Source organism: Ascaphus truei, chromosome 1, assembly GCF_040206685.1.
Source record: "Ascaphus truei isolate aAscTru1 chromosome 1, aAscTru1.hap1, whole genome shotgun sequence".
Taxonomy (NCBI): Eukaryota; Metazoa; Chordata; class Amphibia; order Anura; family Ascaphidae; genus Ascaphus; species Ascaphus truei.
In genome coordinates, this window is record NC_134483.1 from 451,431,398 (window position 1) to 451,458,166 (window position 26,769).

The 26,769-nt window shown below is 42.4% G+C and overlaps 1 protein-coding gene across 35 annotated transcripts in view; it reads right to left on the bottom strand.

The window, feature by feature from the left end:
- Positions 1 to 26,769, bottom strand: part of ANK2 (ankyrin 2) — a 613,918-nt gene that overhangs the window by 249,651 nt on the left and 337,498 nt on the right. For 14 of the 35 annotated variants that reach the window (XM_075616836.1, XM_075616828.1, XM_075616719.1 and 11 more), the window contains exon 1: positions 2,351 to 2,629. The exons of 8 other annotated variants lie outside the window; for them this stretch is intronic. In XM_075616836.1, the coding sequence (XP_075472951.1) occupies positions 2,351 to 2,485 (135 nt within the window). In that variant the 5' untranslated portion in view covers positions 2,486 to 2,629. Of the gene's footprint in view, positions 1 to 2,350; positions 2,630 to 26,769 lie in introns of those variants that run through there. 13 more of the 35 variants (XM_075616955.1, XM_075616934.1, XM_075616965.1 and 10 more) reach the window with 2 other exon arrangements.

Consider the following 26,769-nt stretch of genomic DNA (forward strand, 5'->3'; position numbering starts at 1 on the left):
AATGGTACTGTATGTAATGGTACTGTATGGATAAATAAGTGCTAAGCTTTCTTACACTCTTACGAGGTCCAGGGCCGCCTCAATAGTGGTGTCACTGCACCGAGGCCCGCAGTTACAGAGGCCCTGCGCTCTTCCCAACAAGGAAACTGATTGCTGGGGGAGAATGGCATCTCCTCTTGCAACATCGCATGGAGCCACGTTGCCATAACAACATGATGCCACATGGCGCTGCGACATAACATTACGCCGTGACATCATGATGCTGCATCATAGGAGGAAGAGATAGGTAAGAGCCCCGCAAAACTCAGAGCCAGATCTGATGAGGTCCATCATGTAACCAGGCCCCGGGAACAAAGTACAAGAAATTGCTTAAGTCAGCACTCCTATTATGAACACCAATCACCAATAATACACTACTCTGCCAGTGGGTGGAACATTTCCTAACCACAACACAAGAGTATCTTAATTGTGTGTATTATTTCTTAACTGCCTCTTCAAACACACAGAGGAATAACTTTGTATTGTACAGTATCATGGTAATTTGTGCACTTCTATTGTATTCACATTTCTAATGGTGTGTTTATCCCTTTATTTTACCTTCTCATTCATTGCTTTCCCAACTACTTCAATGACTAATGATTGACCCACTTACCACCTCAAGACACTTGTGTTTAAACCTCGGCCCACCCATTGCCTTTACTTGAATATACTCTGTATATACTGCACATTACAAAAACAACATATTGACCAATGTATTAAGCTGTTACCCCGGGGTTGATGCTTTATCATATTTTATTTTGTGCTCAAAGATGTAGTGTGGAGGCAGCAGGAAGGTGACGCTGCTACTCATACAGCACAGTCATTTGGCCCAATGTAATAACGCCAATTCTGCAAACAGAAAAAGAAGCCTGTCTGCAAATATGCCAAAATTGAAAGATGTTTAGAGCTATTTAAAGGAGCAGGGGGTATTTTATATGTTTATGCTATAAACTAAACATTTTCAGATCCTAAAAACAATCATATGCAATGTGTCTGGAGCTTCCTATGATGTAGGGATTAAAGGATGTTTAATATAAAGCACCGTATATTTTATTTTAATATTCATTAAACGGTGGGCTTAATGGAAGATGTCTGCCTAGTTCTTGCTTTCAGGAGCCCACCCCGGACATTGGAGACACGGTATGTCCCGAGTATGCCCTGGCACAGAATGTGCTAATAAATAGTGACAATGAAGTGAAAGATTTTGAAATGCACATCCATTGGCATGACCACTTTTCTTTTGTTGCCTATGTACATTTTTATTTCCTTGAATCCACCAACACAAAAAAAATACATTATTACCAGAACTGTGGGGGAAAACTAGAACATATTATTTGAAAAAAAAGTGAAGTGCAAATAGATAATGCAAGTTAAGTATCGGCAATGCTCAGTAACTCAGATCTTTAGTACTTTAAGCAGCATCTGTAACATGCATTGCAATTAATTGAAGGCCTTCCTTTCTAAGACGTGAGCAATATTTATTCTGCTTTATAGTGTTCTGCATTGAAAGTATTTCATTGGTATTTCTTTCTGAATAACCCAATACAATAGATCTTTAAGATTAAAGGGATGCAGCTCCTGGCAGCGGGCACACGTAGATAAAAGCATCACATCCACATCAAGTATTAATTCAACCGCACAGCAATATATTGAATGTCTCTCCAACTACGAATGGTCAGAAGGGATGAACATTAACATATTCCACAGGCCCTGGATTTCTGAGACATAATCCCCCTCACACCACCCATGCCACAGCTGTTTCGCTCATTACAATCCAACTGGCACCCCAAAACATCAAGGCTTAAAGCAGCAAAACGTGACATCTTATGAAATTTTTTTTTTTTTACATAAATTAGTTCTGTAGTATTAGATAATAGTGACGGTTTTTCCGTTTTTATTCAACTCAATGCCATTTTTAATGAGTTTTAAAACATCCTTTGCTTTCTATAGCTGGTTTTTGCCCACCTCCCCAGGAGTGCAAAATTTTTTGCAACACTTTCCTGTTTAGAATAATGTGTTGCAATATTCCCAGGAGTTTGAGCTGTAACCTGTAACAATAGATAATGTTGCCTTAGTAATACAGTATAAGGATACATTGTAGCTGCTGAGTTACTCTGACTGAAGCAGCCAGTATGTTAGTCACACAATCAGGATGTTTACAGATTTATAACAGGAGCACCAAATGATTGCCAGTTTAAGTACGAATGTAGAATTCACAATACCACCATGTCGCTTCAATGCATCATGCATCTCTTCTTTAGCATTAATAGTGGGATGACAACTCCCCCCCCCCCCTGCATGTGATACTCACCAGAACTTCATGCTCTGTGCATGCTTCACTGATGAAACCATAGTAGTCAGGGTTTTGGTCCAGATCTGGGATGTTTTCATGAGGTCCTATGATTTTGTCTGTATGACAGGCCTGGCATAGGGGTGCATTGCCCATAACTATTGTGCACTAACCCGTGTGCTCTTATTAACAGCTCCTACTGCCAGCTGCTGATTTAGATAGACAGTGCCTGCTACTCTGTTCTGTTCCTCAGACTCACAAGTCCTACTGTACCTCTCTACTGGCTGGACTCACTTCCAGCAACTGCAGGCATCACTCAGTGACCATTCCCAATTCAGGCGCTGCCTGTCTATTTTTACACCTACTAGGCCAGTTATGCATGTAAATGGAGTTGGGAGGGGGGGGGGGGCTGTTTTCCAATACACAGCCAGCATTCGTAGCACATGCAGTAAAAGTCCAGCAGTGTGAAATGCCTCTACTGTGCAAGCCCTATTGAATTACTCAGTGTGTGCCATATTTGTATTTATTTTTTTACTCCACACGGTCTCTCTGTTTACGTAATGAATGGCACTGCTCTATTACATTCTTCTTACATTACAAAACTGGTGCACGTAATGACAGGGATTATAACAAACGTTGCAGGTACGCCAGCAGATGTATGTGTGGGTCACGTATTTACATTGTAACTCTGATAGCTAATGTTGTCATCACAATATTGTACACCTGGCATGTACTTAGAAACGCGAGGTAACTCTCAACGTACTTTTTTCCGTGGTAAAATATTTTATAAATACATTATTTGTACACTTACACAAAAACGGAACCATTATTTATAGTAGCAGTTTATGTGAACAGAACAGTGGCCTAAAAATAAGCATGCTGAACGGTGCGACATTTCTCTCTGCTTAGATCAAACGTGCAGTACGTGAGATCTTAAGCAGGGTTCCAGTAATGCGGTGGCTCTCTGTTCTTTAAAAAAGAATATAAGTGTTGGGATTGTGCAGTGTACCTTTATATTGTCATCAGTCACTTTTCACAACGGGGTGCTCAACATACTGCCGCTTTAGTACTAAAATGTATGTATATATTTATTTATATAGCACCCACAGTGTACTCAGCGCTTTAGGAAAGAGACAATACAGTACAGGGAATTATAATACAATAAGTGCAAATAAACAACATCAGCCCCGAAGAGCTTACAATCTAAGTGATTTCTTTTACAGCCCTGATAACTGATGCAGAGCTGTTTATATAATTTATCAGGCACACAAAGTCCCTGCTCCATAGATGCTAACAATACATATACCGGTATATATATCTAAGGTTGGGAGATAAAGTAAGGCTACGCTTATAGTGCCAGCAACGGCAACGAGGTGGCGGTGACGGTCAGGCTGCGGTCGCTGGAAAAATAAAATTGAGATGACTTCCAGCGATCGCGACCAAGCCGTCGCTCCGTCGCGTCGTGCTTACTATAAGCGCACGCGACGGCAGCAATACATTTGCTTTGACGCAACATCGCGTCGCTGTCGCCGGTACTATAAGCGCAAAATCACAAGAAGCTGACACGGGGATTCAAACCCACTTCAAAGGCTCTTATAATCCTTATCCCTGCTGCTATAGTGTATGTACCAATTTTAATAATACTTGTATTATTAGTATTATGTAAGGTACATAAAGGACTTTTAGAAATAACGGTTAACCTGCTATCCTAAAGGTTTTAAAACAGAAGTAGCTGAGTCATGTTTGCTATGTGTTTTAGAAGGTAACTGGGCACGTCAACCATTGGTTAATGAAGTGGTTACAACACACTGATTGGCTGTGAGACAATGTACAGTAAATGCCCTTCTAATGCAATTCTGCCTGATTATTCCAATCAGATAGTGATTTATTTTTATTTTTAGAGTACTGACCTCTGCATCTCCCTTCATGGTTATACACTTCACGCTCAACAAGAACAGCTGTATTCAGTGCAACAATGATTGACAAAGCTTCTGGTATTGGTATAGATCGGTTAGGTCCATTGCAGTGGGTGCTATAGCTTCTAAGTGCACAATGATTGACAATGTACAGACCACAGGACCAGCTGTAGCAGGAAATGCAGCCACCTCTACCTATCCCCCTTCTATTTCTATTGTATATAATCCAAAATAAAGGTTATATCGCAATCTTAGCTTTGGAATGTATTCAGGGCCGCCAACAGAAATCGTGGGGCCCAGGAGAAACATTTTAAGCAGCCCCCAACCCTGTGTCACCAGTATTGCGAGCCGCCCTCCCATTTCACACCTCACGAGCCCCCTCTCTTCCCCCCTCTTCCCATGTATTTCTCTCCCCTGCGTCTTACCCCCTCTCACTCTCCCGCCTCGCATGTATCTCTCCCCTGCGTCTCACCCTTTTCCTCACTCACCCCCCTCTCTCCTCTCCCTCTGTCAAGTCAATTACCCCATGCTCACTCATTCCCTCCCCCCTCACACAATTCACCCCACAAGATATATACCAAAAAACTTCCCACCCCCCAATACATACCCCAAAAAATCCCCAACCCCGCCCCAAATGCATACAAAAAACCCACCTAACCAATACATATAAAAAAAACAATACATACAGCAGCGGCAGACTTTATTCTCACATTTCCCGCACGGCAGGATGCGTGCGGGAAACGTGATGACGCGGCTTGTCGCGGCGTCACTGTGACGTCACTGTCACGTGACGCGCCCGGTTTCCCCGGCTTCCCCGACACCCCTGGAGTGTAAAGTGAGGTAAGCGGGGGTGCGGGGAAGCAGAGGGGCAGAGCAGGAGCCGGGTTCGGGGTCGGGAAGGGGGTTAGAAATGCACGGGGGTGGAGGGACACACACACGTGTGTGATATATATATATCACACACACATCATATAAAAAAACAACCCTTCCCCAACCCATATAAAAATACACCCAAGCCCCACAATACATATAAAAATTCCCCAAGCCCCCCAATTCATATAACAATGCCCCCAAGCCCCCAATACATAGACAAATTCCCTCAAGCCCCACAATACATATACAAATACCCCCAGGCCCCTCCATACATAGAAAAATTTCCCTAAGCCCCCCAATACATAGAAAAATACCCCCAATACATATAAAATTACCCCCAAGTCCCCCATACATAGAAAAATTCTCCCAACCCCCCAATACATATAAAAATACCCCCAAACCCCCCAAAATATATAAAAATACCCCCAAGCCCCCCAATACATATAAAAATAAACTCCAAGCCCCTCAATACATATACAATTACCCCCAAGCCCCACAAAACATATAAAATACCCCACAAGCCCCCAAATACATATGACAATTCCCACAAGCCCCCCAATACATATAACAATACCCCAATACATATAAAAATATAGACTTACCTTGGGTCAGGCCAGGCCCTGTGTCTGCGGGGTTCCGATGGATGGGGGGGCCCGGCCGGCGGGTGCTGCACATTTCCCCTGACCTCTGACCAGGCCCTGCTGCTGGTCGCGGCCGGGCCCCGAATCTCAGCTGCCTATAACCCTCTTCCTTTCTCTGCCCCACGCTGCCGAGCGGCCACTGCCGTCACGCGACGGGGCTCTCTGACGTCAGCGCGCCGGAAGTAAGCTTGACCCAGGTTCCGGCGCACCGGGGCCCTGCCGCGACCGGCAGCAGGGCCTGGCAAGAGGTCGAGGGAAATGTGCAGCGCCCGTCGGCCGGGCCCCTCCTCCCCCCAGCCAGCTGGCCCAGAACACCAGCCCCGGCAGACCCCCCCTGTTGGCGGCCCTGAATGTATTCATTGGTTCTACATTACAGACATGATGCTGTTAGACATAAGAAGATTACACGAGGAGAAAGCATTCATGCCCAAAAGAACATACACACTGCCGGTACAACCAGATATTTCGTGAAATCCTTTTATGGTTTTTATGAAGGCATTTCGGCCATTGTAAATATTACCAATATTGCTTTATAAATGTGAACAGTGATTGTTGAAAGCATTCTTTCCTTAATCACACATGTAAAAAAATGTGACTATACAAAACCCTAGGGTGATCATGTGCTGCCAAAATATTTTATAATAGTTTTTCCTATGTAAAGACCATGGCTTGGCTGCAAAGAATAGTCATGTCATTCTTTTCTTCTTTAAAAAGAGCTATACCTTTAAATATATACATCACGTCACATGACCCCGCGGCGTCATTTGACGCCACATTGCCATGGCGACGCGTCAGCAGCCGTCTGAGTCTCGGTAAGTAATAGGTTGCAGGGGCGTCACGCGTTCCCCCGGCATTGAATTTAAATGCCGTGGGGAAGAGTGCAAGGCCTTTGTAACCACCACACCCCCCTACAAAATCTCCCACCCCCCAGTTTGCGCACCGCTGATCTAGATTATATTCATTTTATAAAGAAAAGATGTCATTGAAATGGAAAATCATTGTTAGGCTTTATTTTGCTCTGCCAAAAGCAGCCATGCAGGCATTGAAAATGCTTTTTTATTCAACGCTGGGTACATTCCAGTTGTTAGTCACTTGACCTTCACCTTGACCTTGAACATAATGTTGTTTACTATCGTGCCTATTGTTTCTTTTTGTCTTGTTAGATTTTTCTGCAAGGCAGTCTTGCATAGAAAATACATTTATAAGAGGGATATTTATCAAAAACGGGTGAATTGGTAATAACAGTTGTTTTTCTTTTTAAATGTAAATAGGCCATTGCAAATATGCATTTATTTTCCAATAAATGGCATAAAGAAAAAAGGGTACTGTGTTATGCCAGACCTACTCGCGCACTCTCTAAAGCTTCGTCCCCGGTGGCCGTGGCTGCGTGCGCGACAGCATGCGCGCCACACACAATATACAGCCCTCTATGGAACAGGCCCAGTCGGCATGTGTGGGCGCACACAAAGCGCGATGCACGACCGCCTTGGCCAAAAGACAAGATTTGTGTCTTTTGGCGCGGTGGATCTCCTGCTCTTCACTGGAAGCGCAAGCGCAGACCACAGGTCGCGGCTGAAACTTGTGCGCTCGCGTGCACGCAGTGACTGGGGACGTAGCCTTAGGCTTAGATCCTCAGAAGCCCGTTAAATACTTAACGATACGTTAACTTAAGTTAATGTATTGTTAAGAGCTAGCAGGGATCTGCAAAGCTCAGTAACAGTGTTAAGCGCTGTTTTCAGCCGCAACGAGCCCGTGTGTTATTATACTAGACATTGGTGCTAATGAAATGAAAAAGAAGTGTTCGCTCAAACAACGCATATCCACAGAGCTCCGTTATAGGTAACGCAGGGATTTAATGTTAGTTGGGTCATAGCTAAAGATGCTCATTCATTCTTCACTCAATAGATCTTTTACAGGGTCTGGATAAGTGGAAGACCACAGTTCGATATGATTTAACTATCATATTGTTATTTACCGGGTTCTTTCCCTCTCCTGTCTTCTCTTGTTTTACTTTAATTACGCACCTATTCGGGGACCTGATAGAAGTAACGCAGCCTTTGGGTAAGACCGGTTTAACGCCATGTTATATGAAGCTAACACAAGGCAGTGCTAACTTCACATGGCGTTGAGGATACCTGTTAAATGGAGCAAAACTAATGTCCGTTACCTACTGTAATTAGGTAACGTCACGTTACTAGGCTATATTTAATGGAGTTCTGAGTATCTACAGCTATGTGCAATAGTGGTTTAGCATTTGATAACATCATAATTAATCAAATCATTAATGAATAAGGCCTTCTGAGAATGCTGGGGAGGACAAGCTGAAGAAGGAAGATTGATGAAAAGGAGTTTAATCAGGGCAGTCAAAACAATCTGAGGTCATTCACAGGTCAGCGGGCAGTATACTTGAGGGGTTAGGCAAAGTCCAGAACAGATCTGAGGTCATACACAGATAAGGCAATATAGTTTGAGGTGTTAGGCAAAAGCAGAGTGCTGTACAATCCAAAGTCAACACAGAGAAGTAGGCAAAAAATATTTCGCTTGAGAGGCAGTGAGAACAGGAGCGTGAACTGTTCAGGAAAAGAGTTGCAATGCAAGGAGTGTTTCACTTCCTGCTCTTAAATAGGTTCAAGCCAGGAAGTGGGAGAGTCCAACATTCCAGGCTATCTGGGAGTTGTAGTTTTATCTGCATCTCCAGCCTGGTGGCCTATTACAACATTGCATCCTCAATACGCTTCCATAGAGACAGGTTTTTATTACGTTACAAATCCTGGCCAAGCACCGACGAACCGATTTCACAGACCCTTCTTAAAGCAGCAGTTCAAGCAATATCCTACATGTGTGTTGTTTTATTTAATAAATCAGTTCTGTACTATGAGAAAATACTTGTAGCATTAAAAAAAATAAAAAAAAATGTTTTAAATAATTTTTTGTTAATGTTTCTAATGTAGGAAGCATTTCCAAAGTGACAGCCCCCTTCCCCTTCTGATAGGCTCTGGCTCTTGAGCCCCGCCCTCTCTCTAGCAGTCCACCAATTGTATCTAGTAAGTGCCCAGTCAATCATATTCCAGAACTACATTTCCCATACTGCTGAATTAAATAACCCTGAGCAAAGCGATTGATTACAGGTAGAACGGATCGATCTGCATCTTAGCTAATCACTTGTCAGTGTGCAGATTGTATTGATGCACATATTGAATGGGGAAAAAAAAAATATATATATATATATATATATATATATATATATATATTGTGACAGAAACCAGGGGTTGGTAATAAACTCCATATACAGGGCTCCCAGGATACTGAACAGTTTCTGTCCTGTCTAAGCTGAACAGGGCAGCCTCGTGGTACAGGCACTCCATTCCACAGTTTGTCTGCTGCCTGTTTTCTGTCACCTGTCATGCTAATTAGAGTTCAGGTATATAAGACCTGTTTCCTGTTTCCTCTGGGCCCCGCCCAAGAGCCTGGAAGGCTGCTGAACTGCAGAGGGGTGAGAAAGCCTCTTTCCCAAATCGCTTCATTCATTCTGTTAGTTTGTCTAAAGACTGCAAAGGTACTTATTTTGTTGGTGGAAGTGGAGAAGCCACTTCCAACTCTGAGTCAGGGACATCTAAGTTTAAGTTATCGCTCAGACGAGCAGCTTTTTGTTTGGCTTTGTTTTCTGTTTAAACTGTGGCAGTCTCAGTGCCTGGGACTGAATAAACCAGGCATAGCCTGTTTAAAGGAACAGTACGTGACGTCTCATCATTTAACCTACCCTAAAAGACTGTGTTCTAACAGTCCCGGACAGACGGCGGAGCCCCGGAGTAAGCCGTTTGTCACATATGGTGGAGAATGCGGGCACAACACTAAAAGGTCTGGGGGTTAAAGAACTTTAAAGAAAAAAAAAAAAAAAAAAAGGTTTTTTTTTCTCTCTCTCCAAACAAGATGGAAGACGTGGTGAGTGCGCTGGTACGCAATGTCGCTGTCCAGAGAGACGCGAATGAAGCCCTGCAACAGGCGAATGCAAACCAACAAGAGACAAACCGCTTGCTGAAAGAGGAGCAACAGCGGTTCGCTCAGGGCTTACAGCAGGAACTCGAGATCCTGAGGGAGACTATCAGTAACCTTCCACTGGCAGTGACAGCCCCAGTTCCGAAAATGACCAGGGCAAGCCACTACCTTCAGAAGATGGGACCCTCGGATGATGTGGAAGCCTATCTTCTCACGTTTGAACGCACGGCACAGAGAGAGGGATGGCCAGAAGCTGAGTGGGCTGGTCTAATCGCACCCTTCCTAAGCGGCGAACCCCAGAAGGCTTACTTTGATCTAGAGCCAGCCGAAGCTAACGTCTATGCCAAATTGAAGTTCGAGATCCTCGCCCGCCTCGGCGTAACCACGGCTGTTCGCGCCCAAAGGTTTCACGCATGGTCCTTCACGATGGATAAAGCCACCCGAAGCCAGATGTATGACCTCATCCACCTCGCCCGGAAGTGGCTACAACCCGAGATCAACTCAGCAAGCCACATCGTGGAACGGTTGGTCATGGACCAGTTCTTGAGGAAACTTCCCTCTGCCTTACGCCATTGGGTCAGTCGGAGTGACCCCCACAATGCGGATGAGCTTGTGGCCCTCGTAGAAAGGTACAATGCAGCAGGAGAGCACCCGCAACCCACAGTCGTGGAGCAACCCCACTACCCGAGGTTCCAGGACTCTTCCAGAGACGGTAAAAGGGTACCGGGGTTAAGGGGAGCTGAAGAGCGGCGACCACCTTCACGCAGCACCAGCAACAGTGGTTCGCACACTAAGGGCAATAGCCAACATGGGGAGCCGGGAAAAGGCTCTAAGTGGGACACAGACTATGTACCTAAATGTGTAAATTGTCATGAGAGGGGCCACACAGCAAAAAATCTGCCCACTAAATGAGGAGCCCATGCAATGCAACAGCGTGGAACCTTATTCGCTGTTGTCCCAATGTATGGGCCCTAGCCCAGAGGACCCCTTGAATAACCATCTGTGGGCATTTGTAAAGGTTAATGGTAAGAGGGTTCGGGCACTTCTTGACTCTGGGAGTATGGTCACACTAGTGTCCGAATACCTATTGCCCATTAAGAAGAAACAGGTAAACAGTTCACAAAGAGTGGCAATTTGTTGTATACATGGGGATAATCATGAATATTCCACTGTTGATGTTTTTTTTTAAACAGAATTTGGTTCTTTAGATTTCAAGGTGGGTGTTGTACCCAAACTGGCACATGATGTGTTAATAGGGACCGACTTTCCCCATTTTCTAAAAATGTGGTCCCCAGCTCAGAATAGCGCCCAGAGTTCAATAGCAGACCATAACGAAGTGTTAGAAGAAACAAATCCTTTCCCTTTTTCAGAAATGGAGGTTGACGAGGGCCCAAATAAGAAAGGGGAAAAGGAGGAGTGCTGTGAAATTCCCTTCCCCATCACTACTTTGGTAGGGAATACCCCAAATCAAGATGTTGATCAGGCACTTACCACCCCAGTACAGGATAAGACCCTCGCTGACCTAGAGGTCAGTCCTGGGAGTTTTAAGAAGGCCCAGTGGGAGGACCCCACATTAGCGGTAGCAAGGGGAAATATACGGGACCAGAATAGTACTCATGGCCAACCAGATAGGTCACTTGCTTACCCCTACTTCGAGGTAGAGAACGACCTAGTATATCGGGTTGATAAAAGAAAATCAGTTACAACTAAACAATTGTTGGTACCACGGACATTCCGTAACGTAGTATTACACCTCGCACATAGTCATCCATTGGGGGGACACCTAGGGGTGGAAAAGACAAAAGAAAAGGTTCTCCGAAGCTTTTATTGGCCTGGGGTTCTGGCAGAAATTACAAACTATTGTTCCTCATGCCCAGAATGTCAGATCACCGCCCCGTTCAAAGCATACCGCAGCCCATTGGTACCCCTTCCCATAATAGAGGTACCATTTGACCGGATTGCTATGGATCTAGTAGGACCCCTAATAAAGTCTGCTAGGGGACATCAGCATATATTGGTAATATTAGATTATGCTACCCGATATCCGGAGGCAGTTCCCCTACGTAGCACCTCTGCTAAAAACATAGCAAAAGAGTTAGTACTTCTGTTTTCCCGGGTCGGAATTCCTAAAGAGATCTTATCTGACCAGGGAACACCATTTATGTCCCAAGTAACAAAAGAGCTATGTAAACTCCTAAAAATCAAGCATCTCAGAACCTCAGTCTATCATCCACAAACAGATGGTTTAGTGGAAAGGTTCAATAAAACCTTAAAGAGCATGTTACGCCGGGCGGTCGATAAGGATGGGAAAAACTGGGACTGTTTGTTACCATACCTGTTATTTGCCATTAGGGAAGTTCCCCAGTCATCCACAGGCTTCTCCCCGTTTGAACTATTGTATGGCCGACATCCAAGGGGCTTACTGGATATAGCCAAAGAAACTTGGGAACACGAGGTTACCCCTTACAGAAGTGTAATAGAGCATGTTGCCCAAATGCAGGACCGCATTGCTGCAGTCCTACCCATAGTGAGGGAACACATGGAGAAAGCTCAAGAAGCACAAAGGAATACGTATAATAAGGGTGCTAGGGTCAGAATTTTTTTTCCAGGTGATAGGGTACTAGTTCTGGTTCCCACCGTGGAGAGTAAATTCCTTGCTAAATGGCATGGGCCATATGAGGTCTTGGAAAGAGTGGGAGAAGTAAATTATAGGGTAAGGCAGCCAGGTAGGAGGAAACCTGAGCAAATTTACCATATAAACCTACTCAAGCCCTGGAAAGATAGAGAGGTCTTGTTAACCCTAGTACCCCCAGGTCCGTCAGAGAATCAAGAAACTGACCCAGAGGTTAGCATAGCTGAAACACTGTCCGTGCATCAGAAACGAGAGGTCCAGAGTTTAGTGAGAAGGAACAAAGAAATCTTCTCTACACAGCCAGGTAAAACTAACGTAATTAAACATGACATAGTCTCTGAACCGGGGGTCCGAGTTAACCTTAAACCGTACCGAATCCCAGAGGCCAAGAGAGAGGCTATAAGTTTAGAGGTTAAAAAAATGCTAAAACTAGGCGTAATTGAGGAATCCCAAAGTGGGTGGAACAGCCCTATAGTTTTAGTCCCAAAGCCAGACGGTACAACAAGGTTTTGTAATGACTACCGGAAACTAAACGCGGTGTCAAAATTTGATACTTATCCTATGCCCAGGGTGGATGAACTTGTAGAGAGACTGGGCAAAGCCCGATATCTCACAACCCTAGACCTAACAAAAGGGTACTGGCAGGTTCCCCTCACAGAAAGGGCAAAAGAAAAAACAGCCTTCTCAACCCCAGACGGCCTCTTTCAATATAAGGTGCTGCCTTTTGGCTTACATGGAGCTCCCGCCACATTCCAAAGAATGATGGATAAAATTTTAAAACCACATGTTCGGTACGCTGCCGCCTACCTGGATGATGTGGTAATCCATAGTGAAGATTGGCAGTCCCACCTTCCAAAGGTCCAAGCTATGCTCGACGCAGTTCGGTCTGCTGGACTAACTGCTAACCCCGCTAAATGCACTATTGGTCTGGAGGAGGCCAAGTATCTGGGGTATTCTATTGGTAGAGGGTTACTCAAACCACAAACACTCAAAGTAGAGGCGATACAAAATTGGCCAAGGCCAGTCACAAAAAAACAAGTAAGGACCTTTTTGGGGTTAATTGGCTACTATAGGAGGTTTATTCCCAATTTTGCAACTAAGGCAACCCCACTAACCGACCTCACAAAAGCAAGAGGACCGCTAATGGTAAAGTGGTCCCCCGAAGCCGAACAGGCCTTTAGAAGCCTGAAAGAAGCTCTCTGTGCCCAACCAGTGTTGGTCACACCTGACTTCTCCAAAGAGTTCGTAGTCCAAACCGACGCATCTGAGGTAGGGCTGGGGGCGGTACTCTCCCAGGAGTCTCAAGGGGAGGAGCACCCCATCCTTTATTTAAGTAGGAAACTAAATCCCCAGGAGAAAAATTACTCCATAGTCGAGAAAGAGTGTCTCGCAATAAAGTGGGCTGTAGAGACACTCAAGTATTATCTGTTGGGGAGAAAGTTCCGATTGGTCACAGATCATGCACCCCTTACCTGGATGTGTCAAAATAGGGAGAAGAACGCTAGGGTGACCAGGTGGTTCCTAAGCCTACAGCCCTTTAAATTTTCTGTGGAACACAGGTCGGGGCACAAACATGGCAATGCCGACGGGTTGTCAAGGATGCACTCCCTAATATCCATGGTCGCTCACCCCTCGAGGTCTGAGCTGGGGGGGAGGATATGTGACAGAAACCAGGGGTTGGTAATAAACTCCATATACAGGGCTCCCAGGATACTGAACAGTTTCTGTCCTGTCTAAGCTGAACAGGGCAGCCTCGTGGTACAGGCACTCCATTCCACAGTTTGTCTGCTGCCTGTTTTCTGTCACCTGTCATGCTGATTAGAGTTCAGGTATATAAGACCTGTTTCCTGTTTCCTCTGGGCCCCGCCCAAGAGCCTGGAAGGCTGCTGAACTGCAGAGGGGTGAGAAAGCCTCTTTCCCAAATCGCTTCATTCATTCTGTTAGTTTGTCTAAAGACTGCAAAGGTACTTATTTTGTTGGTGGAAGTGGACAAGCCACTTCCAACTCTGAGTCAGGGACATCTAAGTTTAAGTTATCGCTCAGACGAGCAGCTTTTTGTTTGGCTTTGTTTTCTGTTTAAACTGTGGCAGTCTCAGTGCCTGGGACTGAATAAACCAGGCATAGCCTGTTTAAAGGAACAGTACGTGACGTCTCATCATTTAACCTACCCTAAAAGACCGTGTTCTAACAGTCCCGGACAGACGGCGGAGCCCCGGAGTAAGCCGTTTGTCACAATATATATAATCAAAGGCTCCTTACCAGGCAGACCAGAGAATCTAGGGAATCCAAAGTAGGCACAGCAAGGAAGAGACAGCACACTTGTTAGCAAAAAGAATTGTATTAGTGAAGCAGGCACAAAACACCAACGTTTCGGTCCTAAAAACAGGACCTTTATCAAGGGAGAGAGCACTCCCTTGATAAAGGTCCTGTTTTTAGGACCGAAACGTTGGTGTTTTGTGCCTGCTTCACTAATACAATTCTTTTTGCTAACAAGTGTGCTGTCTCTTCCTTGCTGTGCCTACTTTGGATTCCCTGGATTCTCTGGTCTGCCTGGTAAGGAGCCTTTGATTATATTCATTCATATGGGACTAAGCACCTGTCTTCATCTGTATTTGTGTGCCATCTGCTCTGTTACCTATATATATATATATATTTTTTTTTTAAACGGCATCTTGAACTGCAGCTTTAATGTGACAGTACAGAGTGTGCATGTCTGAAGCCACAGTCAATGGCATCACAATCTTTTGAAAGCTCAGATTAGGCTGGCAAAATTGTCGTTGCTCAGTTACTTTTATTAACCTCGCTTGATGGTGAATTATTATGTTTATGGTACAGGTATGGTACGTATCTTGTGCATGTAGAGTGTGTGTATGTACTGTATATGGTGTGTTTATACATATGGTACATGTACAACATGGTGTGTTTATGTATATGGTACATGTGTGGTGTAGATGTATGGTGCGTGTGTGTGTGTGTGTGTGTATTGTGAAAGTATGTTGTGTGTGCGTGTGTCTTAAGAAATGGGGAATCGGCTAGAACTGTATATATTTCTAGATCACTAAAACGACAGGGAGGGATCACATTAGACAGTGAAAGGGTTTGTTAAAAAATTGTTAAATGTGCAGTCTCTGTACAGGCTCTTTGGGGCAGGAGGAAAGAGGGGGGGAGTGGAAGTAGGAGGGAGAGAGAGAGAGAGAGAGAGAGGGAGGGGATGGGAGAGGAGTGGTGGGGAGGAGACAAGGAGAGGGAAGGAGAGGGAGAGGGGGGAAGGAGAGGGAGAGGGGGGAGGGGGAGGGGAGAGGTGGGAGGGTGAGGGGAGAGAGGGGAGAGAGGGGGAATGGGGTGGGGAGGGGGGAGAGAGAAGGAGAGTGTGGGAGTAAAATGGAAAGTGGGGGGAGGGAGGAAGAAATAGAGATGGAGAGATATTTGGAGAGAGGGGGAGAAGGAGAGAGGGAAGAGGTGGGGAGGAGAGGGGAGAAGAGAGAGTGGGGAGGATAGAGAGGGGGAGAATGAGGGAGAGAGAGAGAATGGTGGGGGAGAGAGAGAGGCAAGGGAGGGGGAGAAAGCAACCTTTTTTAAGACTTGAGAATTAGACTAATAACAAAGAAATAGACAAAAATCAATCGTATAATCTTTGCTCCAGCTGGATACTTAATTTCCAAGGCTTCAACAACACTGGAGGAGCAAAACTTCAGCAGATTAAGCTAGAGATAATGTATGACAAAATCACATACCCCTGAACAGCTACCGTAACAAGTGAAAAATATACATTATACATGTGTAAAATGGTTAGTCTACTCTGCCTGTCTCTTCTCCCTGTCACGTAAGTCCTTAGCAGTGTACATACATACATACATACAGCAATGGAGTAAAGCCATAGTTAGCCATATCCACAAGAAAAGAGACAAAGAAGGCCTCAAGAACTACAGATCAATAAGTCTACTTCCAATAACAAGATTATTATGAAGATACTAATCAGCTACAACAGAGTATGGACTTTGCCCAGCCTAAAGAACAAGCGGGATTTCGCAGTGGATACACTACAACGAACCACATCCAAGTCGTACAAGAAGTGATTTCCCGAAGTAATGAATACGATCTACCACTCATTTTAGGATTCGTAAATTGCGAAAAGGCATTTGATTCTGCCTGCACCTCAGCGGTCCTAGATGCTTTAAGAAGTCAAATTGTTGAAGGTGTGCATTGATATTATAAAGAACATTTACGAGAATGCCACATCAGCCATTAGATTACATGAAGATCCAAACAAGGTAAGGATCAGCAAGGGAGTGCGGCAGGGAGAGACATTGTCATCTAAGCTTTTCACTGCAATACTTGAAGAATTCTTCAAGATATAAGTTGGGAAGAAAAAGTAATCAAAATATACAGTGAATATTTGAGTCACCTACAATTTGCAGATACATTGTTATTTTTGCCACATGTCCAGAAAACCTCCAGCAAAAATTGGAGAACTCGCCGAAGCAAGTAAGAATGTGGACCTCCGTATGAATCTCAGCAAGACCAAAGTGATACAGTATTCAAACAAACATGTAAAGTCTGCAAAGTTTGAAAGAAATGGAATAGAACTAGAAGAAGTCGAAGACTATGTCTACCTTGGCCAGCAAATAGCATTGGATGGGAACCTTTTGAATGAAATCAATAGAAGAATGAAGATGTGATGGCGCGCATTTGGAAGAAACAAGACAATATTTCAAGGGAACCTTCCACTGTTCCTCAAGAAGAAAGTTTTCAACGAGTGTATTTTGCCCATGCTTATGTATGGATATGAAATTTGGACCCAAAATAAGAAGATAATTCAGAAGCTTCAGAGAACACAAAGAATTATGGAGATGCTGGGTATTATCTGAAGATACAGGAAAAGTAATGAATGGGTTTGAAACTAAACAAAAGTCTGTGACATCCTCACAAGTGTGAAGAAATTAAAATGGCAGTGGGCCGGACATATTGCAAGAAGAAAGGACCATCATTGGACAAAGATTTTACTTGACTGGATTCCAAGAGAGATTTAAAGACCAAGACGATGACCAAAAGTAAGATGGGAACATGAAATCAGAACATTTGTTGGAGCAACATGGAGAAGAGAGGCTTGCAACCGTAGTACCTGGGAGTTCTTCATCCAGCAGTGGATTGACAAGGGCTGAAGATGGTGATAGATAGACACATACAGTATATAATATATGTAGTATAATATATATTTTTATTTATTGAAAAAAGTTAATATGAATGGACAGCCTAAAAACCGACATGTATACTTCCCAACTCTAATTAACCAGTATCACTTTCTTAAGCCAATGCCACCCACTCCGAACCTTCTCAATACCTAGAGGAATCCTGCAGTGTTGCTTGGATACTGTGTGTCTGTTCTCCCCTCAGGGAATCAAGAAATGTATAAAACAATCTCACTAGTTGTCATCATTACATAACAACCACACACACACATTAAATATATATATTATATTATATTATATAAGAGAGACATGAATACAAATGTATAAAACTATTCGGGACACTTATCGGCGGCCTAAACCGAGACCGCAGTTTCATGAGTCACTACTGACCATAGAGAACTCTCTTCCCATGAGTGCTAAAGGCCATGTCTATACATACTGTGCTATATGAATGCACACACAGCTGTCTCTTACACATACATATGTACATTCTAATTTTATCCCTATATACCAATAGGGACCACACAGTATCTACACACATTAATAGTAATGCAACACCCTCTTACATTTCTACACCTACCCACACCATTGGAACACACTCCCACACACCTTTTGTAAAGTGCTGTATGCACTGTGGGCACTTTATAAATTTATATTTACACAAATACACACACACACACACAGTCTTACATCACTATGAAGATCCAAACAAGGTAAGGATCAGCAAGGGAGTGCGGCAGGGAGTGACATTGTCATCTAAGCTTTTCACTGCAACCCTTGAAGAATTCTTCAAGATATAAGTTGGGAAGAAAAAGTAATCAAAATATACAGTGAATATTTGAGTCGCCTACAATTTGCAGATACATTGTTATTTTTGCCACATGTCCAGAAAACCTCCAGCAAAAATTGGAGAACTCGCCGAAGCAAGTAAGAATGTGGGCCTCCGTATGAATCTCAGCAAGACCAAAGTGATACAGTATTCAAACAAACATGTAAAGTCTGCAAAGTTTGAAAGAAATGGAATAGAACTAGAAGAAGTCGAAGACTATGTCTACCTTGGCCAGCAAATAGCATTGGATGGGAACCTTTTGAATGAAATCAATAGAAGAATGAAGATGTGATGGAGCGCATTTTGAATAAACAAGACAATATTTCAAGGGAACCTTCCACTGTTCCTCAAGAAGAAAGTTTTCAACGAGTGTATTTTGCCCATGCTTATGTATGGATATGAAATTTGGACCCAAAATAAGAAGATAATTCAGAAGCTTCAGAGAACACAAAGAATTATGGAGATGCTGGGTATTATCTGAAGATACAGGAAAAGTAATGAATGGGTTTGAAACTAAACAAAAGTCTGTGACATCCTCACAAGTGTGAAGAAATTAAAATGGCAGTGGGCCGGACATATTGCAAGAAGAAAGGACCATCATTGGACAAAGATTTTACTTGACTGGATTCCAAGAGAGATTTAAAGACCAAGACGATGACCAAAAGTGAGATGGGAACATGAAATCAGAACATTTGTTGGAGCAACATGGAGAAGAGAGGCTTGCAACCGTAGTACCTGGGAGTTCTTCATCCAGCAGTGGATTGACAAGGGCTGAAGATGGTGATAGATAGATAGATAGATAGATAGATAGATAGATAGTTAGATAGATAGATAGATAGATAGACACATACACATACAGTATATAATATATGTAGTATAATATATTTTATTTATTGAATAAAGTTAATATGAATGGACAGCATAAAAACCGACATGTATACTTCCCAGCTCAATTTAACCAGTATCACTTTCTTAAGCCAATGCCACCCACTCCGAACCTTCTCAATACCTAGAGGAATCCTGCAGTGTTGCTAGGATACTGTTTGTCTGTTCTCCCATCAGGGAATCAAGAAATGTATAAAACAATCTCACTAGTTTTCATCATTACATAACAACCACACACACACATTAAATATATATATTATATTATATAAGAGAGACATGAATACAAATGTATGCAACTGTTCGGGACACTTAGCGGCGGCCTAAACCGAGACCGCAGTTTCATGAGTCACTACTGACCATAGAGAATTCTCTTCCCATGAGTGCTAAAGGCCATGTCTATACATACTGTGCTATATGAATGCACACACAGCTGTCTCTTACACATACATATGTACAATGTAATTTTATCCCTATATACCAATAGGGACCACACAGTATCTACACACATTAATAGTAATGCAACACCCTCTTACATTTCTACACCTACCCACACCATTGGAACACACTCCCACACACACCTTTTGTAAAGCGCTGTATGCACTGTGGGCACTTTATACATTTATACTTACACAAATACACACACACACACTCTTACATCACTAACATTCAGGGACCATTTAACACCTTAAGTCATAAATCGCATACTGCACAGGGGGGAGGGATATGCTTCAGTCAGATACATTCCAAGATGCACTCTTTTTAAGTAAAAACCTTTTTAGCTTTATCTCGAAAGCTCGCACAAATAAAAGCATATCATTAGCCACTCGTCAGGAACACACCCAGCTATATCCAGGACACCACCGACTTGCTAAACAAACTTAATTCCATTGCCCCCCTACTAACAGGAACACTACCAGCTACAATGGATGTACAATCACTTTACACAAACATCCCCCTCAGAGATGGGATTTCAGCCTGCAAGAATTGTAGACCAGCAAATCCACAAAGCCACCAGAATACCAAGAAGTGATCTCCTTGAATACAAACAGAAAGAAACAAGTGACAGGGTTCCTTTGGTGGTCACATATAACCCACACCTAGAAGCCCTACGCAAGATCGCCAGGGAACTACAACCCATTCTCCAGGAAGATACAAGACTGCAACAGGTCTTCCCTGAAACACTCTTATCATACAGACAACCTCATAATCTCAAGAAAATGATGGTGAGGAGTAAAGTATTCAACAGTACAACTGAATGTGGGACAAGACCATGCCAGGTCGCAAGATGCAAAGCCTGCGCAATGCTCTACACAGTGGGCCGTTGAGACCGAGAACCAGCTCGTAAGCAGGAAGACTCGGAGGAGCTCACAGACAGGTACACTGGAGGTCTACGTCCAGCAGCAGCCGACCAGGTTACGGGACTTGTAAGTAACATAAGCTGGATTCCTCAGTACAGACAAGGCTACTGAAGGCTTTGCGAAGACACAGGCCTGCTACAGTTACACACATTTTCAATAAGAGATCCAACATTGTGCCAGGACCCACAAACGGCCCCCTATAAAACAGGGTCATTGGGACTTGGGAGGGACACTGATACACAACTGCTCAGTGACTTATGTGATGTATATTGTATCTGTATGTGAAAAATCCTTTTGAGTGAGGATCATATATCTATACATATATCTATAGCCTTAGTAGTTCTATAAATGCATTCTTGTTATTCAAAGCCCTGTGTTGTGTTCTATTGGCTGACCTTCGGCCACGTGCTCAGCTAGTGGGATAGTACCGGTCGTAACGGGGAGTAGGACTTGGGCCCCCGCATATAAGTCAGTGTAAGGGAAATAACGAGGGTTACATATTAATAAATGTTACTGTTATCTTGATGATGCTATATTTTTAATGTTTTTTAAATTAGTATATACTGAGTACAAACTGAGGTGAAGGGGGTTATTCATCAAACTGTTATAGTGCCGATCGGGGCACTAATAGGACCCGTAAACATTGACTGCAATGGAAGTTTCCCTGCGATGGTGCTCAAATCGGTACTATCACATTTTAATGAATAACCCCCAATGTATTTACTGAGCTTAGAAAAGTGTATTGCCTCATTTTACATTTGATCTTTTACCTAAACACTAAGCTGAGTTGGTAAAGAGATGTAGAAAATGTGGACCAGTCGTATCTGGTCTAAGAGGCAGCGCTAACATTTAGGTGTCAGTATTTAAGACCCCACACAATGACTAAAGGAGACCCCCTTTGATGGCCAATACAGACCCACCTTAGGCTCCAATGGCCAACACAGCCCCCTAAAATGAATAATACAGACTCTTTAGACATCCAATGAAGAGAAGAGAAACCCTCAATAACCAGACAGCTCTCTCAGACCTCCAATGATCATACAGACCTGAAACAGCTATCACCCTTTGTGATGCCTACTGATCTGCGATGACGAGCCAGCAAGTTCCATTTGGCAGCAGGGGAATACAGTAAATGCATAATTTCTCTTATATATATATTATTTTTTTTTTAAGACAAGCTGTTTTTCTTCTACAGGTAAACATGGTGTTTCTAGACTTTATCATTTGAATCTTGAAAATAAAAAATGATAACCTTTGTGTCCGAGCTCATGACTGCACACTCCTCTAAGCAAGGACCTCCTTGTATTTTCCATTTATGGCAATTTGCTAATTGTAGGCCTTCTGCATGTCATTGTCTTCTAAATCCCATTGTAATGAGATGTGGAATATCTTAACAACATCAGGGGATGAATTAGGCTCTTTAATGAGCAATAGGTGCTCCTTATATAGGGAAGGAGTGATGGCTTTGTGTGGGGAGGAAACTGTGATGACTGTGTGGGGAAGAGAGTCTGATGGCTTTGAGGGGGAGGGAGGTGTGATGGCTTCGTGTGGAGAGGAGAGTCTGATGGCAAGTGTGTTGCATGTAAGCGAGGAGGGGATGAGTGAGTTCTGAAGAGTAGAGGTGCCCTGATATTTTAAAACACCTTCAGGGGTGCCGCTACTTAAAAAAGGCTGTAAACCACTGGTATGCTAACCATTATAGTCTAACCAGTATTTAACATTCTATAAAAAAAATAACTAAAATGCAAATACTGTACAAACCAATACATACACAGCTATAGTGTACAGTAAAACTGCAGAGAAGTTCCATCTATTACAATAGTAATTGACAGTCTTGAAAGAACAAAGGAAGGACCTCAGCTGTTTATCAGACTTAATCACTTCTGTGGGACGCACAGAAAACGCTCCAGGCGCGTTTGATGAATGTCACCAAATTTCCTTGGATTGAATATTAATTGTGTACAATATGAAAACAGAACAATGGTAAGGACATCCATTCTAAAAACCTAACCTGGCCACATTTAATACTGCACACTTTTCCAGCTCTCTAGATGTACAATTCGTGAATGTTTTTCCAAGGGAACTCTTCTATTTGGATTTCGTGCCTCTCTCTTTATCTAATATAATATCAATTGCTTAATTTTTTCGGCTTTCTTTCTGTCTCCGATATCCCTCAGCTGTACCTCTTCTCACCACTGTTACCTCACCTTCACCTCCCCTACTCTTACCAGTGTTTATATCATTTATCGTCGTCATCGTTATACTTTATCTTGTGTATGTTATTTCCTCCCCACTAAATGCTATGTATTCTTTCTAAAGCACCATGGCTACCTGTTCTGTAGCCATGGTAACTGAAAAGTAGACCTATTCAGAAGATATAACTTACCAGCTATCCCTGTATTTCTAGATCTAAATGCTGATCTCAACACTGTTTACTGAGCGTCTTCGTACCCTCTATCTGCACCTTTTTACCTGTACTTTATTTATTTGTAAGGTCCAGTACCTATATATATATATATATACATACGTACACATTGGTATAAGCAAATGAAATATAGAAATATGAATGTTTGATTGGTAAAATGATGTTTACTTATATAAAATGGCATGTGTTCTGCTTGTACTTGATAGGAGTTGCTCATTTGCTTGTAAGCTCATGTGTCCCACGTTGACAAAGGAAGGAATGTCTACATATTTCATAGTTACATAGTTACATAGTAGATGAGGTTGAAAAAAGACATAGGTCCATCAAGTTCAACCTATGCAAAATATAGTCAACAGACACTTTATCCTATATCTATACTTACTTATTGATCCAGAGGAAGGCAAACAAAAAACCCCATTAAGGGGAAAAATTAATTCCTTTCTGACTCCAAGAATTGGCAATCGGATTAATCCCTGGATCAACATCCTTCCCATGTATACTTATTTGGTATATCCCTGTATACCTTTCCCATCTAAAAAGATGTCCAACCTTTTTTTGAACAAATCTATTGTATCTGCCATCACAGTCTCCATGGGTAATGAATTCCACATTTTAACTTCCCTTACTGTAAAGAACCCTTTCCTTTGTTGCTGGTGAAATTTCCTTTCCTCCAACCTTAAGGGATGGCCCCGAGTCCTTAGTACTGCCCGTGGGATGAATAGTTCTTTTGAAAGCTCCTTGTATTGTCCCCGAATATATTTGTATATAGTTATCATATCCCCTCTTAGACGCCGCTTTTCTAATGTAAATAAATGTAATTTAGCTAGCCTCTCCTCATAAGTTACATTGTCCATCCCCTTTATTAATTTAGTGGCTCTTCTCTGCACTCTCTCTAGTTCCATAATGTCTTTTCTTAGGATTGGTGCCCAAAATTGTACTCCATATTCAAGGTGTGGTCTTTGTAAAGGGGCATAATTATGCTTACTTCCCTTCCATCCATTGCCCGTTTGATGCAAGATAAGATCTTGTTTGCCTTTGCAGCTACTGCATGACATTGGGCACTATTGCTAAGCCTGCAGTCTACAAGCACTCCTAAATCCTTCTCCATCAAGGATTCCCCCAATATATCTCCATTTAATTTGTAAGTCGCCTTTTTATTCTTGCATCCCAAATGCATAACCTTACATTTATCTGTATTAAACCTCATTTGCCATTTACCTGCCCACGTTTCCAGTCTCTCCAAGTCCTTCTGAAGAGAAATTACATCCTGCTCTGATTCTATTACCTTACACAATTTAGTATCATCAGCAAAGATGGAGACTTTGCTCTCGATTCCAACCTCAAGGTCATTAATAAACAAGTTAAAAAGCAGGGGTCCCAGTACCGATCCCTGAGGTACTCCACTCACGACTTTAGCCCAACCTGAAAAAGTTCCATTTATGACAACCTTCTGTTGTCTGTCCTTTAACCAGTTTTCAATCCAGGTGCATATATTATTACCGAGTCCAATTTTCTTTATTTTGCACACCAACCTCTTGTGTGAAACGTATCAAAAGCCTTTGCAAAATCTAAGTAGACCACATCAACTGCATTACCCTGGTCTAAATTCCTACTTACCTCCTCAAAGAAACAAATAAGGTTAGTTTGGCAAGATCTATCCTTCATAAATCCATGCTGACTATTACTAATAATTTTGTTTTCCATTAGGTTTTCCTGAATATTATCCCGTATTAAACCTTGAAGTAGTTTCCCTACTATTGAAGTCAAGCTTCCAGGTCTGTAATTTCCCGGTTGTGATCTAGCTCCCTTTTTAAATATAGGCACCACATCTGCTTTACGCCAATCTTGTGGTACTGAGCCTGTGGAAATGGAGTCCTTGAATATTAAATATAATGGTTTGGCTATTACTGAGCTTAACTCCTTGAGAACTCTTGGATGTATGCCATCGGGGCCAGGTGCCTTATTTACTTTAATTTTTTCAAGTCGCTTATGAACTTCTTCCTCAGTTAACCAATTGTTCATTAATATGGAGGTTGTGGCTTCCTCCTGCGGCACTACTATTGAACTTGATTCTTCCCTGGTAAACACAGAGGCAAAGAATTTGTTTAATACCTCAGCTTTTTCCTTATCTCCAATAATCTGCCTACCCATCTCACACTGAAAGGGTCCTATATTTTCTTTTCACATTTTTTTGTTATTAAGGTACTTAAAGAACTTTTTAGGGTTGACCTTACTTTCTATTGCAATCCTTTTTTTCTTTATCCATTTTTGCTAATTTGATTGCCCTTTTGCAATTTTTGTTACATTCCTTATAATTCTGATACGATGTCTCCGTCCCTTCTGACTTAAAGAATCTAAACGCCTTCCTCTTCTTGTCCATTTCCTCCCCTACCTGTTTATTTAGCCACATTGGTTTTGACTTATTTCTTTTATACTTATTACCCAAGAGTATACACTGATAAGTGTGCTTTTCTAACAATGTTTTAAATACTGCCCATTTATCTTCTACATTTTTCCCTGCAAAAACATCATCCCATTGTATTACTACTAGATTAGACCTCAGTTTATTAAAATCTGCCTTTCTAAAGTTTAAGGTCTTTATTGAACCCAAGCAATCTATTTTTTGATCATGTATTTCAAATGAGACCATGTTATGATCACTGTTACCCAAATGTTCCAGGACTTGAATATTTGTTATTACTTCTACATTGTTTGATATGACCAAATCCAGTATTGCCCCTCTCCTGGTTGGTTCCTCAATAATTTGGGCCATACAGTATAATTGTCTTTAAGCACCCCCAAAAACCTGTTTCCTTTTGTTGTAACACTAATCTCATTGCCCTAGTCTATGTCTGGGTAATTAAAATCCCCCATTATGCAAACATGACCCTGTTTTGATGCCTTTTCCATTTGCAAAAGTATTTTAGCTTCCTCAATCTCACAGATATTTTGTGGTTTATAGCATATTCCCACAAACATTTTCTTAATACTTTTACCTCCACTGCTAATTTCTATCCACAAAGTCTCTACATTTTCATCATTCCCTTCATAAACATCATCCCTTATAATAGGTTTTAGATCCGGTTTAACATATAAACATACTCCACCTCCCCTTCTATTTGTTCGATCCTTCCGAAAAAGGGAATAACCCTCTAAATTAGCTGTCCAGTCATGAGTTTCATCCCACCATGTTTCAGTAATGCCTATGATATCATACTGCTCCCTTGCAGCTATTCATTCAAGCTCCCCCAGTTTATCTGTCAGGCTTCTTGCATTAGCAAGCATCCATTTAAGTTTTTTTCAGCCTGTACTATTATCTTATCTGCTCCTTCCTTTCTGCGCCCACTTGGTTTAGTCTTTAGAAGTTTTCTAGTTTTATCGGTATTTACTATGGGTGTCTCACTGCTTGTCAAACTCGCACTTGCCCCCATTCTACCTCCATGTGCCCAATGATGGAGAGTCTGCAGCTTGTTAATTAAAATGCACATTTATTGTTATATGAATAATATGATTAATATGATAAATGTACTTATGCTGTTCTTCTATCCAAAGGATGGTGGACTTCTAAATTTCCTTTTATTTTTGGCTCTCACGTCTGGTTGAAAAATTTGCATCAAGTGAAGTGTAAGGATCCCTAATATTTCTTACTTCTCTTATTGCTGGAGAAACTATAAAAGTGTGATTTGTGCAAGCACA